Source organism: Rattus norvegicus, chromosome 1 (genome assembly GCF_021556685.1).
Source record: "Rattus norvegicus strain SHRSP/BbbUtx chromosome 1, alternate assembly SHRSP_T2T, whole genome shotgun sequence".
NCBI lineage: Eukaryota > Metazoa > Chordata > Mammalia > Rodentia > Muridae > Rattus > Rattus norvegicus.
Window position 1 is genome coordinate 250,441,496 of NC_141534.1, and position 15,890 is coordinate 250,457,385.

General features: G+C 39.5%; 1 protein-coding gene across 9 annotated transcripts in view; it reads left to right on the forward strand.

The window, feature by feature from the left end:
• Nucleotides 1-15,890, forward strand: part of LOC100911718 (cytochrome P450 2C6-like) — a 46,589-nt gene that overhangs the window by 18,830 nt on the left and 11,869 nt on the right. For 3 of the 9 annotated variants that reach the window (NM_001447389.1, XM_087659851.1, XM_087659836.1), the window contains 1 exon segment: nt 5,175-5,316. The exons of 2 other annotated variants lie outside the window; for them this stretch is intronic. In NM_001447389.1, coding sequence (NP_001434318.1) covers nt 5,175-5,316 — 142 coding nt within the window. 9 annotated transcript variants of the gene reach the window in all.

Below are 15,890 nucleotides of genomic sequence, written 5' to 3' on the forward strand. Positions count from 1 at the left end.
TATACTCTTTGGATGGTGGTTTAGTCCCTGGAATCTCCGGTTTGTTGGTATTGTTTTTCTATTCTTTTCTTTTTTTTTTGTAATTATTTGAACTTATAATATTTCCTTTTATTTATCGGCTATTGTTCCTTTTTTTTTATTAACTTGAGTGTTTCTTATTTACATTTCTATTGTTATTCCCTTTCCTGGTTTCTGGGCAAACATCCCCCTAAACGCTCCTCCTCCTCTTCTTTATGGGTGTTCCCCTCCCCATCCTCCCCCCATTGCCTCCCTACCCCCAACAATCACGTTCACTGGGAGTTCAGTCTTAGCAGGACCAAGGGCTTCCCCTTCCACTGGTGATCTTACTAGAATATTCATTGCTACCTATGAAGTCAGAGTCCAGGGTCAGTCCATGTATAGTCCATAGGTAGTGGCTTAGTCCCTGGAAGCTCTGGTTTCTTGGCATTGTTGTTCATAAGGGATCTCGAGCTCCTTCAATCTCTTCGAGTTCTTTCTCTGATTCCTTCAACGGGGGTCCCGTTCTCAGTTCAGTGGTTTGCTGCTGGCATTCGCCTCTGTATTTGCTGTATTCTGGCTGTGTCTCTCAGGAGCGATCTACATCCGGTTTCTGTCGGCCTGCACTTCTTTGCTTCGTCCATCTTGTCTAATTGGATGGCTGTATATGTATGGGCCACATGTGGGGCAGGCTCTGAATGGGTGTTCCTTCTGTGTCTATTTTAATCTTTGCCCTTGGCAAGAATACCTGCCAAGGGTATTCTTGTTCCCCTTTTAAAGAAGGAGTGAAGCATTCACATTTTGATCATCCATCTTGAGTTTCATTTGTTCTAGGCATCTAGGGTAATTCAAGCATTTGGGCTAATAGTCGCTTATCAATGAGTGCATACTATGTGTGTTTTTCTGTGATTGGGTTACCTCACTCAGGATGATATTTTCCAGTTCCAACCATTTGCCTATGAATTTCATAAAGTCATTGTTTTTGATAGCTGAGTAGTATTACATTTTGTAGATGTACCACATTTTCTGTATCCATTCCTCTGTTGAAGGGCATCTGGGTTCTTTGCAGCTTCTGGCTATTATAAATAAGGCTGCTATGAACATAGTGGAGCACGTGTCTTTTTTATATGTTGGGGCATCTTTTGGGTATGTGCCCAAGAGAGGTATAGCTGGATCCTCAGGCAGTTCAATGTCCAATTTTCTGAGGATCCTCCAGACTGATTTCCAGAATGGCATTGTTTTTCTTAAGGGGTTGCAAACCCATTCAGCTCCCTCAATACTTTCTCTAACTTATCCAATTGGGACCCTATTTTCAGTTCAATGGTTGGCTGCAAGCCAACCTGTATTTGTCATGATCTGGCAGAGTCTCTCAGAAGACAACAATATCAGGCTCCTTTCAGCATGTACTTCTTGGAATCAGCAATATTGTCTATATTTGGTGGCTATATATGGGCTGAAACACCAAGTGCAGAGTCTCTGTATGGCCTTTCCTTCAGTCTGTGCTCCCATCTTTGTCTCCATATTTCCTCTTATGAATATTTTTGTTCTACCTTCTAAGAAATACTGAAGCATCTACACTTTTGTTGTCCTTCTTGAGCTTCATATGGATAGTTGATAAGGTAATCAGAGCTTTTGGGCTAATATCCACTTATCAGTGAGTGCATGCCACGTGTGATTTTTTGTGTTTGGCTTACTACACTGAGGATGATATTTTCTACTTTCATCCATTTGTGTAAGAATTTCATTTTTCATGAAGTCATTCTTTTGAATAGTTGAGTAGTATCCCATTGTGTAACTGTACCACATTTTCTGTCTCCATTCCTTTCTTAAAGGACATCTGTGTTCTTTCCAGTGCCTGTCTATTATTAAGAAGGCTGCTGTGACCATAGTGGAGCATGTCCTTGTTATACAGTGGAACATCTTTTGGGTATATGCTGAGGAGTGGTATAGCTGATTCCTCAGGTAGTCCTATGTCCAATTTTCTGAGGAAACTCCAGACTAATTTCCAGAGTGATTGTATCAGCTTTCAATCCCAGCAACAATGGAAAAGTATTCCTCTTTCTCCACATCCTCGCCAGCATCTGCTGTCACCTGAGTTTTTTATCTTATCCATTCTGACTGGTATGAGGTAGAATCTCAGAGTTGTTTTGATTTGCATTTCCCTGATGTCTAGGAATGTTCAACATTTCTTTAGGTACTTTTCAGAAATTCCATATTCCTCACTGAGGATTCTTTGTTTACTTCTGTACCACATTTTTAATAGGCTTATTGGAGGTAGGTGGGAAGGGGTTGTTGGTTGGTTGGGGAAACACCCTCATAGAAGAAGTTGAAGGGAAAATGAGCTAGGGGCTTATGGATTTCAATCGAGGAAAGGGGATAATATTTGAAATGTAAATAAAAATATCCTAGTGAAAAAGCAGAAACAATAAATTATTATTATTATTATAAACAAGGGAATGAAACAATTTGGATTCTTCTACCTACTGACTGCCATTTGAAAAACACCATATGTTGAAAATGCTATCTTTTTTTTCCATTGGATGTTTTTAGCTCCTATGTTAAAGATCAAATGACCGTAGGTGTATATGTTCATTTCAGTCTCTTCATTTCTATACCATTGATCTACCAGTCTGTTTCTGTCCCAATACCAAACAGATTTTATCACTATTACTCTGTAATACATCTTGAGGTCAGGGACTATGATTAACCCAGAAGTTCTTTTATTGTTGAGAATAGTTTTTGCTTCCCTGGGTTTTTTTTTTTTTTGTTATTCCAAATGAATTTGCAAGTTGCTGTTTCTAATTCTATGAAGAATTGAGTTGGAATTTTGATGGGAATTGCACTGAATTTATAGATTGCTTTTGGCAAGATGGCCAATTTTACAATATCAATCCTGCCAATCCTTGAGCAGGGGAGATCTTTCCATCTTCTGAGGTCTTTCTTCAGAGACTTGAAGTTCTTGTCATACAGATATTTTGCTTCCTTGATGAGAGTTCCACAGAGGTATTTTATATTAATTGTGACTATTATGAAGGGTGTCATTTCCCTAATTTCTTTCTCAGCCTGTTTTTACTTTGTGTAGAGGAAGGCCACTCATTTGTTTGAGTTAGTTTTATACCCAGCCACTTTGCTGCCATTTACCACATTGAGGATTTCTCTGGTAGATCTTTTGGGGCTATTTAAATATACTGTCATATCATCTGCAAATAGTGATATTTTGAGTTCTTCCTTTCCAACTATATCCTCTTTGCCTCATTTTTTTCCAATTGCTCTGGGTATAATTTGAGTACTACATTGAATAAGTAGGGAGAGATTGGGCAGCCTTGTCTAGTTCCTGATTTTAGTGGGATTATTTAAAGTTTCTCTCCATTTAGTTTGATGTTGGCTACTGGTTTGTTGTATAGTGCTTTTACTATGTTCAGGTATGGGCCTTGAGTTTCTGATCTTTCCAAGACTTTTAACATGAAGGGGTGTTGGATTTTATCAAACGCGTTTTCAGCATCTAATGAGATGATTATGTGGCTTTTTCTTTGAATTTGTTTATTTAGTGAATAATCTTGATGAATTTCTGTATAATGAACCATCCTTGCATCCCTGGGATGAAACCTACTTTATCATGATGTATGATCATTTTAATGTGTTCCTGGCTTTGGTTTGTAAGATATTTATTGAGTAATTTTTCATTGATATTCATAAGAGGAATTGGTCTGAAATTTTCAAAGAGACCAATCAGTATGACTGTGCTAGAGCATAGACTTGTAAACTTTTTTTTTCTGTGTAGGGTCAGCTCGTGAATACTTATTTTCCATAGAAAGAACATATGGCCACAATCATTTGGTGCCATCTTTCTATTAAAAATGGACAACAGGATGTGACATAGATTTGTAAAAATTTATTCATAAGTGCAGGTACAGGTTATGATTTGCTGTCTTTCATGCCGTACTTTGTTGTCTGGAATAAAGAATTAGAATTGAAGAATGCATGCTTTTACTAGTCTTTCCCAGACAATTCCCATGGTCTGGACCACTGTACTAGGGCTAACAAAATAAGAAAAAAGGACAAAATATGACTTCTCATGATTTTTCTGAAGGATCCACCAGAACAATAAGATAAAATGAATTTCAGGAAACAAAAGTACCTGAAGTAATATGAGAAAGGGAGATGTGTATTTTTCACAGATACTAACATAGATAAGGTGATTTAAATTGTGTTAATAGTGTTATTACATAATATCAAACACTGTAGTGTTACTTATTTTTAAATTAGGATATATGAATAATCATATCCTGACTAAATATCCATAGATATAATATGATGAAATCCCTATCGTACGCTATCTGCTAAGCTTTATTCCTCATTTTCATAATTATGTTATATATACTCTCTCCTTCATCCTAGTAGAGCTATTTGTGTGTATTTCCCCTGTCTTCATGACCTATTCTCTCCTCAGTTTATATGGTCCAATTATTCTTCCCTATACATGGCATGTTACTAGTGAACTCGCTTATGGAATGGAGCCATGGTATTTTCATATTGTGAGACTATTTTTTCCCCATTCCTTCTAGATATTTGAACTTTTATACTTTTTACAAGTTCAACTTTGGTGCAAATTTGCAGCAGTATTGAGTCCATAAAGTTGTGAACAAAGCAATGAATAACAAATGTGTAATATAAGCTTGTAACATCTTGCACAGTGTGTAACCACTTTCTCAATTCTATTGATTTAAGAGTAGTACAAATACCTTAAAGAAAGAACTGGTTTATTTTACTACAGTGCAAGCAGTTTGGATTATAGACCAGTTGTAGCATAACAGAGACCCCCATATTGTTAGAGTCAAATGCCTTTGATTTTTTTCTCACTATATTTAGCATATGGATTTTTGTTTTTAATGAATGAACAACAATCTTGTTTACATCCTTTTAAGTCTTGATGCTAATTTTTATCATACAAATTTAGATGTAGAGTATCTCTGAATTCAAGCAAAAATATATGAGTGTACGGAATGAAATTTAGATCCTCTGTATTAGTCTCTGCAATGTTGTGCTAATTTCTTCTGGCACTATATTTTCAGTTCTGTGTTGGTAACCAGGCAGAAAATGGGGTGATATTGTAGAATCATTGTTATCATAGGTGCTTGTAAACAATTTACCAGAAAATTACATCAATCAGTTCTTAGGAAAGTCACAATCCACATTTGGAATTTACACTTGAGAACTTATCAGTCACTGTGACTGATTTGTTTGGTGCTGGGACAGAGACAACAAGCACAACACTGAGATATGCTCTCCTGCTCCTGCTGAAGTATCCAGAAGTCACAGGTAAGGACACAGGTGGTGAACCTTGGCATTCTCATAGTATGCTGGGAAGACGTTGTTGATGTCCTGTGTATTATTCTTAGAAAAGTCTGCCCTTGACTTTTTGTGCTACTGGCCAGAAAGTGTAGGATGAATGAGAGGAATGAAGAGACTATGCACATAGGAAAAGAATGCTGTTAAGTGTCTAGGTTCTTTTGGAGATAATCTGGGACAGGCACGTACAGTCTTCTTTGGCTTGTTTTGCCTCTACATTTTTTGTCCCCAAATTAGGTTTTCAGAGCAGGCAACTTTTTGTACTTACCTTCTTTGTTTCTAATAAACCTAATTTTGAGGTATACAGAGGTGAAAACTTACTTCACTGAAATAAGCATGAATTCTGGAATTTCTGAGCTTATCTGAGATAATGTCTACCCTGAGAAGGAGTAAAAATAATCAATTCATTAGAAAGTTATTTCCATATAAGGCAATAGTTATAGAAAAGGAAAGTTATTATTTCAAATATCCATTTCCATGCAACCTATATTGCTCACACTTATTCCAGTTATACCAGCAGCATTTATTTTAAATATATTATTATAGAAAAGTTATTCTACTATTATTATTTTACAGTATTTATTAAGTTATCTATCATGCTTCTAAATAGGTCTGTATACTTAAAATTTAAGAAAAAATATATTACTGGATAGAACAAAAGTTTCCCTATGACACTTATGTAGCCAGATACCTTTAAATGTTACTATTGCACATGTGGTAAGTATGCAGTTTTAATGCTTTCATTAGTCTAACATCTGGAGATAGAAAAAAAGGAAATAACAAAGTGCGACAGACGTTTTTCTTATATTATTGTCATCAGAGAAGGAGAGCATCCATAAGAACTGTCTTAATTTCTTCCAAAGGGGACGTGGTTCCCTCTGTTTCCTCTTTTTTTTTTATTATTAACTTGAGTATTTCTTTTTTTTTTTCAACTGAAAATTTTTTTTTATTAACTTGAGTATTTCTTATATACATTTCGAGTGTTATTCCCTTTCCCGGTTTCCGGGCAAACATCCCCCTCCCCCCTCCCCTTCCTTATGGGTGTTCCCCTCCCAACCCTCCCCCCATTGCCGCCCTCCCCCCATAGACTAGTTCACTGGGGGTTCAGTCTTAGCAGGACCCAGGGCTTCCCCTTCCACTGGTGCTCTTACTAGGGTATTCATTGCTACCTATGGGGTCAGAGTCCAGGGTCAGTCCATGTATAGTCTTTAGGTAGTGGCTTAGTCCCTGGAAGCTCTGGTTGCTTGGCATTGTTGTACTTTTGGGGTCTCGAGCCCCTTCAAGCTCTTCCAGTTCTTTCTCTGATTCCTTCAATAGGGGACCTATTCTCAGTTCAGTGGTTTGCTGCTGGCATTCGCCTCCATATTTGCTGTATTCTGGTTGTGTCTCTCAGGAGCGATCTACATCCGGCTCCTGTCGGTCTGCACTTCTTTGCTTCATCCATCTTGTCTAATTGGGTGGCTGTATATGTATGGGCCACATGTGGGGCAGGCTCTGAATGGGTGTTCCTTCAGTCTCTGTTTTAATCTTTGCCTCTCCCTTCCCTGCCAAGGGTATTCTTTTTCCTCATTTAAAGAAGGAGTGAAGCATTCACATTTTGATCATCCGTCTTGAGTTTCGTTTGTTCTAGGGATCTAGGGTAATTCAAGCATTTGACTAATAGCCACTTATCAATGAGTGCATACCATGTATGTCTTTCTGTGATTGGGTTAGCTCACTCAGGATGATATTCTCCAGTTCCAACCATTTGCCTACGAATTTCATAAACTCGTTGTTTTTGATAGCTGAGTAATATTCCATTGTGTAGATGTACCACATTTTCTGTATCCATTCCTCTGTTGAAGGGCATCTGGGTTCTTTCCATTTTCTGGATATTATAAATAAGGCTGCGATGAACATAGTGGAGCACGTGTCTGTTTTATATGTTGAGGCATCTTTTGGGTATATGCCCAAGAGAGGTATAGCTGGATCCTCAGGAAGTTCAATGTCCAATTTTCTGAGGAACCTCCAGAATGATTTCCAGAATGGTTTTACCAGTCTGCAATCCCACCAACAATGGAGGAGTGTTCCTCTTTCTCCACATCCTCGCCAGCATCTGCTGTCACCTGAGTTTTTGATCTTAGCCAATCGCACTGGTGTGAGGTGAAATCTCAGGGTTGTTTTGATTTGCATTTCCCTTATGACTAAAGATGTTGAACATTTCTTTAGGTGTTTCTCAGCCATTCGGCATTCCTCAGCTGTGAATTCTTTGTTTAGCTCTGAACCCCATTTTTTAATAGGGTTATTTGTTTCCCTGCGGTCTAACTTCTTGAGTTCTTTGTATATTTTGGATATAAGGCCTCTATCTGTTGTAGGATTGGTAAAGATCTTTTCCCAATCTGTTGGTTGCCGTTTTGTCCTAACCACAGTGTCCTTTGCCTTACAGAAGCTTTGCAGTTTTATGAGATCCCATTTGTCGATTCTTGATCTTAGAGCATAAGCCATTGGTGTTTTGTTCAGGAAATTTTTTCCAGTGCCCATGTGTTCCAGATGCTTCCCTAGTTTTTCTTCTATTAGTTTGAGTGTGTCTGGTTTGATGTGGAGGTCCTTGATCCACTTGGACTTAAGCTTTGTACAGGGTGATAAGCATGGATCGATCTGCATTCTTCTACATGTTGCCCTCCAGTTGAACCAGCACCATTTGCTGAAAATGCTATCTTTTTTCCATTGGATGGTTTTGGCTCCTTTGTCAAAAATCAAGTGACCATAGGTGTGTGGGTTCATTTCTGGGTCTTCAATTCTATTCCATTGGTCTATCTGTCTGTCTCTGTACCAATACCATGCAGTTTTTATCACTATTGCTCTGTAATACTGCTTGAGATCAGGGATAGTGATTCCCCCTGAAGTCCTTTTATTGTTGAGGATAGCTTTAGCTATCCTGGGTTTTTTGTTATTCCAGATGAATTTGCAAATTGTTCTGTCTAACTCTTTGAAGAATTGGATTGGTATTTTGATGGGGATTGCATTGAATCTGTAGATTGCTTTTGGTAAAATGGCCATTTTTACTATATTAATCCTGCCAATCCATGAGAATGGGAGATCTTTCCATCTTCTGCGGTCTTCTTCAATTTCTTTCCTCAGTGTCTTGAAGTTCTTATTGTACAGATCTTTTACTTGCTTGGTTAAAGTCACACCGAGGTACTTCATATTATTTGGGTCTATTATGAAGGGTGTCGTTTCCCTAATTTCTTTCTCGGCTTGTTTCTCTTTTGTATAGAGGAAGGCAACTGATTTATTTGAGTTAATTTTATACCCAGCCACGTTGCTGAAGTTGTTTATCAGCTTTAGTAGTTCTCTGGTGGAACTTTTGGGATCACTTAAATATACTATCATGTCATCTGCAAATAGTGATATTTTGACCTCTTCTTTTCCGATCTGTATCCCTTTGATCTCCTTTTGTTGTCTGATTGCTCTGGCTAGAACTTCAAGAACTATATTGAATAAGTAGGGAGAGAGTGGGCAGCCTTGTCTAGTCCCTGATTTTAGTGGGATTGCTTCAAGTTTCTCTCCATTTAGTTTAATGTTAGCAACTGGTTTGCTGTATATGGCTTTTACTATGTTTAGGTATGGGCCTTGAATTCCTATTCTTTCCAGGACTTTTATCATGAAGGGGTGTTGAATTTTGTCAAATGCTTTCTCAGCATCTAATGAAATGATCATGTGGTTCTGTTCTTTCAGTTTGTTTATATAATGGATCACGTTGATGGTTTTCCGTATATTAAACCATCCCTGCATGCCTGGGATGAAGCCTACTTGATCATGGTGGATGATTGTTTTGATGTGCTCTTGAATTCGGTTTGCCAGAATTTTATTGAGTATTTTTGCGTCGATATTCATAAGGGAAATTGGTCTGAAGTTCTCTTTCTTTGTTGTGTCTTTGTGTGGTTTAGGTATAAGAGTAATTGTGGCTTCGTAGAAGGAATTTGGTAGTGCTCCATCTGTTTCAATTTTGTGGAATAGTTTGGATAATAATGGTATGAGGTCTTCTATGAAGGTTTGATAGAATTCTGCACTAAACCCGTCTGGACCTGGGCTCTTTTTGGTTGGGAGACCTTTAATGACTGCTTCTATTTCCTTAGGAGTTATGGGGTTGTTTCACTGGTTTATCTGTTCCTGATTTAAGTTCGATACCTGGTATCTGTCTAGGAAATTGTCCATTTCCTGAAGATTTTCAAATTTTGTTGAATATAGGTTTTTATAGTAAGATCTGATGATTTTTTGAATTTCCTCCAAATCTGTAGTTATGTCTCCCTTTTCATTTCTGATTTTGTTAATTTGGACACACTCTCTGTGTCCTCTCGTTAGTCTGGCTAAGGGTTTATCTATCTTGTTGATTTTCTCAAAGAACCAACTTTTGGTTCTGTTGATTCTTTCTATGGTCCTTTTTGTTTCTACTTGGTTGATTTCAGCTCTGAGTTTGAATATTTCCTGCCTTCTACTCCTCCTGGGTGTATTTGCTTCTTTTTGTTCTAGAGCTTTTAGGTGTGCTGTCAAGCTGCTGACATATGCTCTTTCCTGTTTCTTTCTGCAGGCACTCAGCGCTATGAGTTTTCCTCTTAGCACAGCTTTCATTGTGTCCCATAAGTTTGAGTATGTTGTATCTTCATTTTCATTAAATTCTAAAAAGTTTTTAATTTCTTTCTTTATTTCTTCTTTGACCAGGTTATCATTGAGTAGAGCATTGTTCAATTTCCACGTATATGTGGGCATTCTTCCCTTACTGTTATTGAAGACCAGTTTTAGGCCGTGGTGGTCCGATAGCACGCATGGGATTATTTCTATCTTTCTGTACCTGTTGAGGCCCGTTTTTTGACCAATTATATGGTCAATTTTGGAGAAAGTACCATGAGGAGCTGAGAAGAAGGTATATCCTTTTGCTTTAGGATAGAATGTTCTATAAATATCCGTTAAGTCCATTTGGCTCATGACTTCTCTTAGTCTGTCTACATCACTGTTTAATTTCTGTTTCCATGATCTGTCCATTGATGAGAGTGGGGTGTTGAAATCTCCCACTATTATTGTGTGAGGTGCAATGTGTGTTTTGAGCTTTAGTAAGGTTTCTTTTACGTATGTAGGTGCCCTTGTATTTGGGGCATAGATATTTAGGATTGAGAGTTCATCTTGGTTGATTTTTCCTTTGATGAATATGAAGTGTCCTTCCTTATCTTTTTTGATGACTTTTAGTTGGAAATTGATTTTATTTGATATTAGAATGGCTACTCCAGCTTGCTTCTTCTGACCATTTGCTTGGAAAGTTGTTTTCCAGCCTTTCACTCTGAGGTAGTGTCTGTCTTTGTCTCTGAGGTGTGTTTCCTGTAGGCAGCAGAATGCAGGGTCCTCGTTGCGTATCCAGTTTCTTAATCTATGTCTTTTTATTGGGGAGTTGAGGCCATTGATATTGAGAGATATTAAGGAATAGTGATTATTGCTTCCCGTTATATTCATATTTGGATGTGAGGTTATGTTTGTGTGCTTTCATTCTCTTTGTTTTGTTGCCAAGACGATTAGTTTCTTGCTTCTTCTAGGGTATAGCTTGCCTCCTTATGTTGGGCTTTACCATTTATTATCCTTTGTAGTGCTGGATTTGTAGAAAGATATTGTGTAAATTTGGTTTTGTCATGGAATATCTTGGTTTCTCCATCAATGTTAATTGAGAGTTTTGCTGGATACAGTAACCTGGGCTGGCATTTGTGTTCTCTTAGGGTCTGTATAACATCAGTCCAGGATCTTCTGGCCTTCATAGTTTCTGGCGAGAAGTCTGGTGTGATTCTGATAGGTCTCCCTTTATATGTTACTTGACCTTTTTCCCTTACTGCTTTTAATATTCTTTCTTTATTTTGTGCGTTTGGTGTTTTGACAATTATGTGACGGGAGGTGTTTCTTTTCTGGTCCAATCTATTTGGAGTTCTGTAGGCTTCTTGTATGTCTATGGGTATCTCTTTTTTTAGGTTAGGGAAGTTTTCTTCTATGATTTTGTTGAAGATATTTACTGGTCCTTTGAGCTGGGAGTCTTCACTCTCTTCTATACCTATTATCCTTAGGTTTGATCTTCTCATTGAGTCCTGGATTTCCTGTATGTTTTGGACCAGTAGCTTTTTCCGCTTTACATTATATTTGACAGTTGAGTCAATGATTTCTATGGAATCTTCTGCTCCTGAGATTCTCTCTTCCATCTCTTGTATTCTGTTGGTGAAGCTTGTATCTACAGCTCCTTGTCTCTTCTTTTGGTTTTCTATATCCAGGGTTGTTTCCATGTGTTCTTTCTTGATTGCTTCTATTTCCATTTTTAATTCCTTCAACTGTTTGATTGTGTTTTCCTGGAATTCTTTCAGGGATTTTTGCGATTCCTCTCTGTAGGCTTTTACTTGTTTATTAATGTTTTCCTGTGCTTCCCTAAGTGTGTTCATGTCTTTCTTGAAGTCCTCCAGCATCATGATCAAATATGATTTTGAAACTAGATCTTGCTTTTCTGGTGTGTTTGGATATTCCATGTTTGTTTTGGTGGGAGAATTGGGCTCCGATGATGGCATGTAGTCTTGGTTTCTGTTGCTTGGGTTCCTGCGCTTGCCTCTCGCCATCAGATTATCTCTAGTGTTACTCTGTTCTGCTATTTCTGACAGTGGCTAGACTGTCCTATAAGCCTGTGTGTCAGAAGTGCTGTAGACCTGTTTTCCTCTCTTTCAGTCAGTTATGGGGACAGAGTGTTCTGCTTTCGGGCGTGTAGGTTTTCCTCTCTACAGGTCTTCAGCTGTTCCTGTGGGCCTGTGTCTTGAGTTCACCAGGCAGCTTTCTTGCAGCAGAAAATTTGGTCTTACCTGTGGTCCCGAGGCTCAGGTTCGCTCGTGGGGTGCTGCCCAGGGGCTCTCTGCAGCGGCAGCAACCAGGAAGACCTGTGCCGCCCCTTCCGGGAGCTTCAGTGCACCAGGGTTCCAGATGGTCTTTGGCTTTTTCCTCTGGCGTCCGAGATGTGTGTGCAGGGAGCAGTCTCTTCTGGTTTCCCAGGCTTGTCTGCCTCTCTGAAGGTTTAGCTCTCCCTCCCACGGGATTTGGGTGCAGAGAACTGTTTATCCGGTCTGTTTCCTTCAGGGTCTGGCGGTGTCTCTGGCAGGGGTCCTGCTGCTCCTGGGCCCTCCCCCACGGGAGCCCAAAGGCCTTATACAGTTTCCTCTTGGGCCAGGGATGTGGATAGGGGTGAGCAGTGTTGGTGGTCTCTTCTGCTCTGCAGCCTCAGGAGTGCCCACCTGACCAGGGGGTTGGGTCTCTCTCTCACCGGGTCTGGGAGCAGAGAGCTGCTGCGGGCCGGGATCCGCGGGTGTGGGACTTCCCGAGTATTTCTTATATACATTTCGAGTGTTATTCCCTTTCCCGGTTTCCGGGCAAACATCCCCCTCCCCCCTCCCCTACCTTATGGGTGTTCCCCTCCCAACCCTCCCCCCATTGCCGCCCTCCCCCCATAGACTAGTTCACTGGGGGTTCAGTCTTAGCAGGACCCAGGGCTTCCCCTTCGACTGGTGCTCTTACTAGGATATTCATTGCTACCTATGGGGTCAGAGTCCAGGGTCAGTCCACGTATAGTCTTTAGGTAGTGGCTTAGTCCCTGGAAGCTCTGGTTGCTTGGCATTGTTGTACTTTTGGGGTCTCGAGCCCCTTCAAGCTCTTCCAGTTCTTTCTCTGATTCCTTCAATAGGGGACCTATTCTCAGTTCAGTGGTTTGCTGCTGGCATTCGCCTCTGTATTTGCTGTATTCTGGCTGTGTCTCTCAGTAGCGATCTACATCTGGCTCCTGTCGGTCTGCACTTCTTTGCTTCATCCATCTTGTCTAATTGGGTGGCTGTATATGTATGGACCACATGTGGGGCAGGCTCAGAATGGGTGTTCCTTCAGTCTCTGTTTTAATCTTTGCCTCTCCCTTCCCTGCCAAGGGTATTCTTTTTCCTCATTTAAAGAAGGAGTGAAGCATTCACATATTGATCATCCGTCTTGAGTTTCATTTGTTCTAGGGATCTAGGGTAATTCAAGCATTTGGGCTAATAGCCACTTATCAATGAGTGCTTACCATGTATGTCTTTCTGTGATTGGGTTAGCTCACTCAGGATGATGTTTTCCAGTTCCAACCATTTGCCTACAAATTTCATAAAGCCGTTGTTTTTGATAGCTGAGTAATATTCCATTGTGTAGATGTACCATATTTTCTGTATCCATTCCTCTGTTGAAGGGCATCTGGGTTCTTTCCAGCTTCTGGCTATTATAAATAAGGCTGCGATGAACATAGTGGAGCACGTGTCTTTTATATGTTGAGGCATCTTTTGGGTATATGCCCAAGAGAGGTATAGCTGGATCCTCAGGCAGTTCAATGTCCAATTTTCAAAGGAACCTCCAGACTGATTTCCAGAATGGTTTTACCAGTCTGCAATCCCACCAACAATGGAGGAGTGTTCCTCTTTCTCCACATCCTCGCCAGCATCTGCTGTCACCTGAGTTTTTCATCTTAGCCAATCGCACTGGTGTGAGGTGAAATCTCAGGGTTGTTTTGATTTGCATTTCCCTTATGACTAAAGATGTTGAACATTTCTTTAGGTGTTTCTCAGCCATTCGGCATTCCTCAGCTGTGAATTCTTTGTTTAGCTCTGAACCCCATTTTTTAATAGGGTTATTTGTTTCCCTGCGGTCTAACTTCTTGAGTTCTTTGTATATTTTGGATATAAGGCCTCTATCTGTTGTAGGATTGGTAAAGATCTTTTCCCAATCTGTTGGTTGCCGTTTTGTCCTAACCACAGTGTCCTTTGCCTTACAGAAGCTTTGCAGTTTTATGAGATCCCATTTGGCGATTCTTAATCTTAGAGCATAAGCCATTGGTGTTTTGTTCAGGAAATTTTTTCCAGTGCCCATGTGTTCCAGATGCTTCCCTAGTTTTTCTTCTATTAGTTTGAGTGTGTCTGGTTTGATGTGGAGGTCCTTGATCCACTTGGACTTAAGCTTTGTACAGGGTGATAAGCATGGATTGATCTGCATTCTTCTACATGTTGCCCTCCAGTTGAACCAGCACCATTTGCTGAAAATGCTATCTTTTTTCCATTGGATGGTTTTGGCTCCTTTGTCAAAAATCAAGTGACCATAGGTGTGTGGGTTCATTTCTGGGTCTTCAATTCTATTCCATTGGTCTATCTGTCTGTCTCTGTACCAATACCATGCAGTTTTTATCACTATTGCTCTGTAATACTGCTTGAGTTCAGGGATAGTGATTCCCCCTGAAGTCCTTTTATTGTTGAGGATAGCTTTAGCTATCCTGGGTTTTTTGTTATTCCAGATGAATTTACAAATTGTTCTGTCTAACTCTTTGAAGAATTGGATTGGTATTTTGATGGGGATTGCATTGAATCTGTAGATTGCTTTTGGTAAAATGGCCATTTTTACTATATTAATCCTGCCAATCCATGAGCATGGGAGATCTTTCCATCTTCTGAGGTCTTCTTCAATTTCTTTCCTCAGTGTCTTGAAGTTCTTATTGTACAGATCTTTTACTTGCTTGGTTAAAGTCACACCGAGGTACTTTATATTATTTGGGTCTATTATGAAGGGTGTCGTTTCCCTAATTTCTTTCTCGGCTTGTTTCTCTTTTGTATAGAGGAAGGCAACTGATTTATTTGAGTTAATTTTATACCCAGCCACTTTGCTGAAGTTGTTTATCAGCTTTAGTAGTTCTCTGGTGGAACTTTTGGGATTTACTTAAATATACTATCATGTCATCTGCAAATAGTGATATTTTGACCTCTTCTTTTCCGATCTGTATCCCCTTGATCTCCTTTTGTTGTCTGATTGCTCTGGCTAGAACTTCAAGAACTATATTGAATAAGTAGGGAGAGAGTGGGCAGCCTTGTCTAGTCCCTGATTTTAGTGGGATTGCTTCAAGTTTCTCTCCATTTAGTTTAATGTTAGCAACTGGTTTGCTGTATATGGCTTTTACTATGTTTAGGTATGGGCCTTGAATTCCTATTCTTTCCAGGACTTTTATCATGAAGGGGTGTTGAATTTTGTCACATGCATTCTCAGCATCTAATGAAATGATCATGTGGTTCTGTTCTTTCAGTTTGCTTATATAATGGATCACGTTGATGGTTTTCCGTATATTAAACCATACCTGCATGCCTGGGATGAAGCCTACTTGATCATGGTGGATGATTGTTTTGATGTGCTCTTGAATTCGGTTTGCCAGAATTTTATTGAGTATTTTTGCGTCGATATTCATAAGAGAAATTGGTCTGAAGTTCTCTTTCTTTGTTGTGTCTTTGTGTGGTTTAGGTATAAGAGTAATTGTGGCTTCGTAGAAGGAATTTGGTAGTGCTCCATCTGTTTCAATTTTGTGGAATAGTTTGGGTAATATTGGTATGAGGTCTTCTATGAAGGTTTGATAGAATTCTGCACTAAACCCGTCTGGACCTGGGCTCTTTTTGGTTGGGAGACCTTTAATGACTGCTTCTATTTCCTTAGGAGTTATGGGGTTGTTT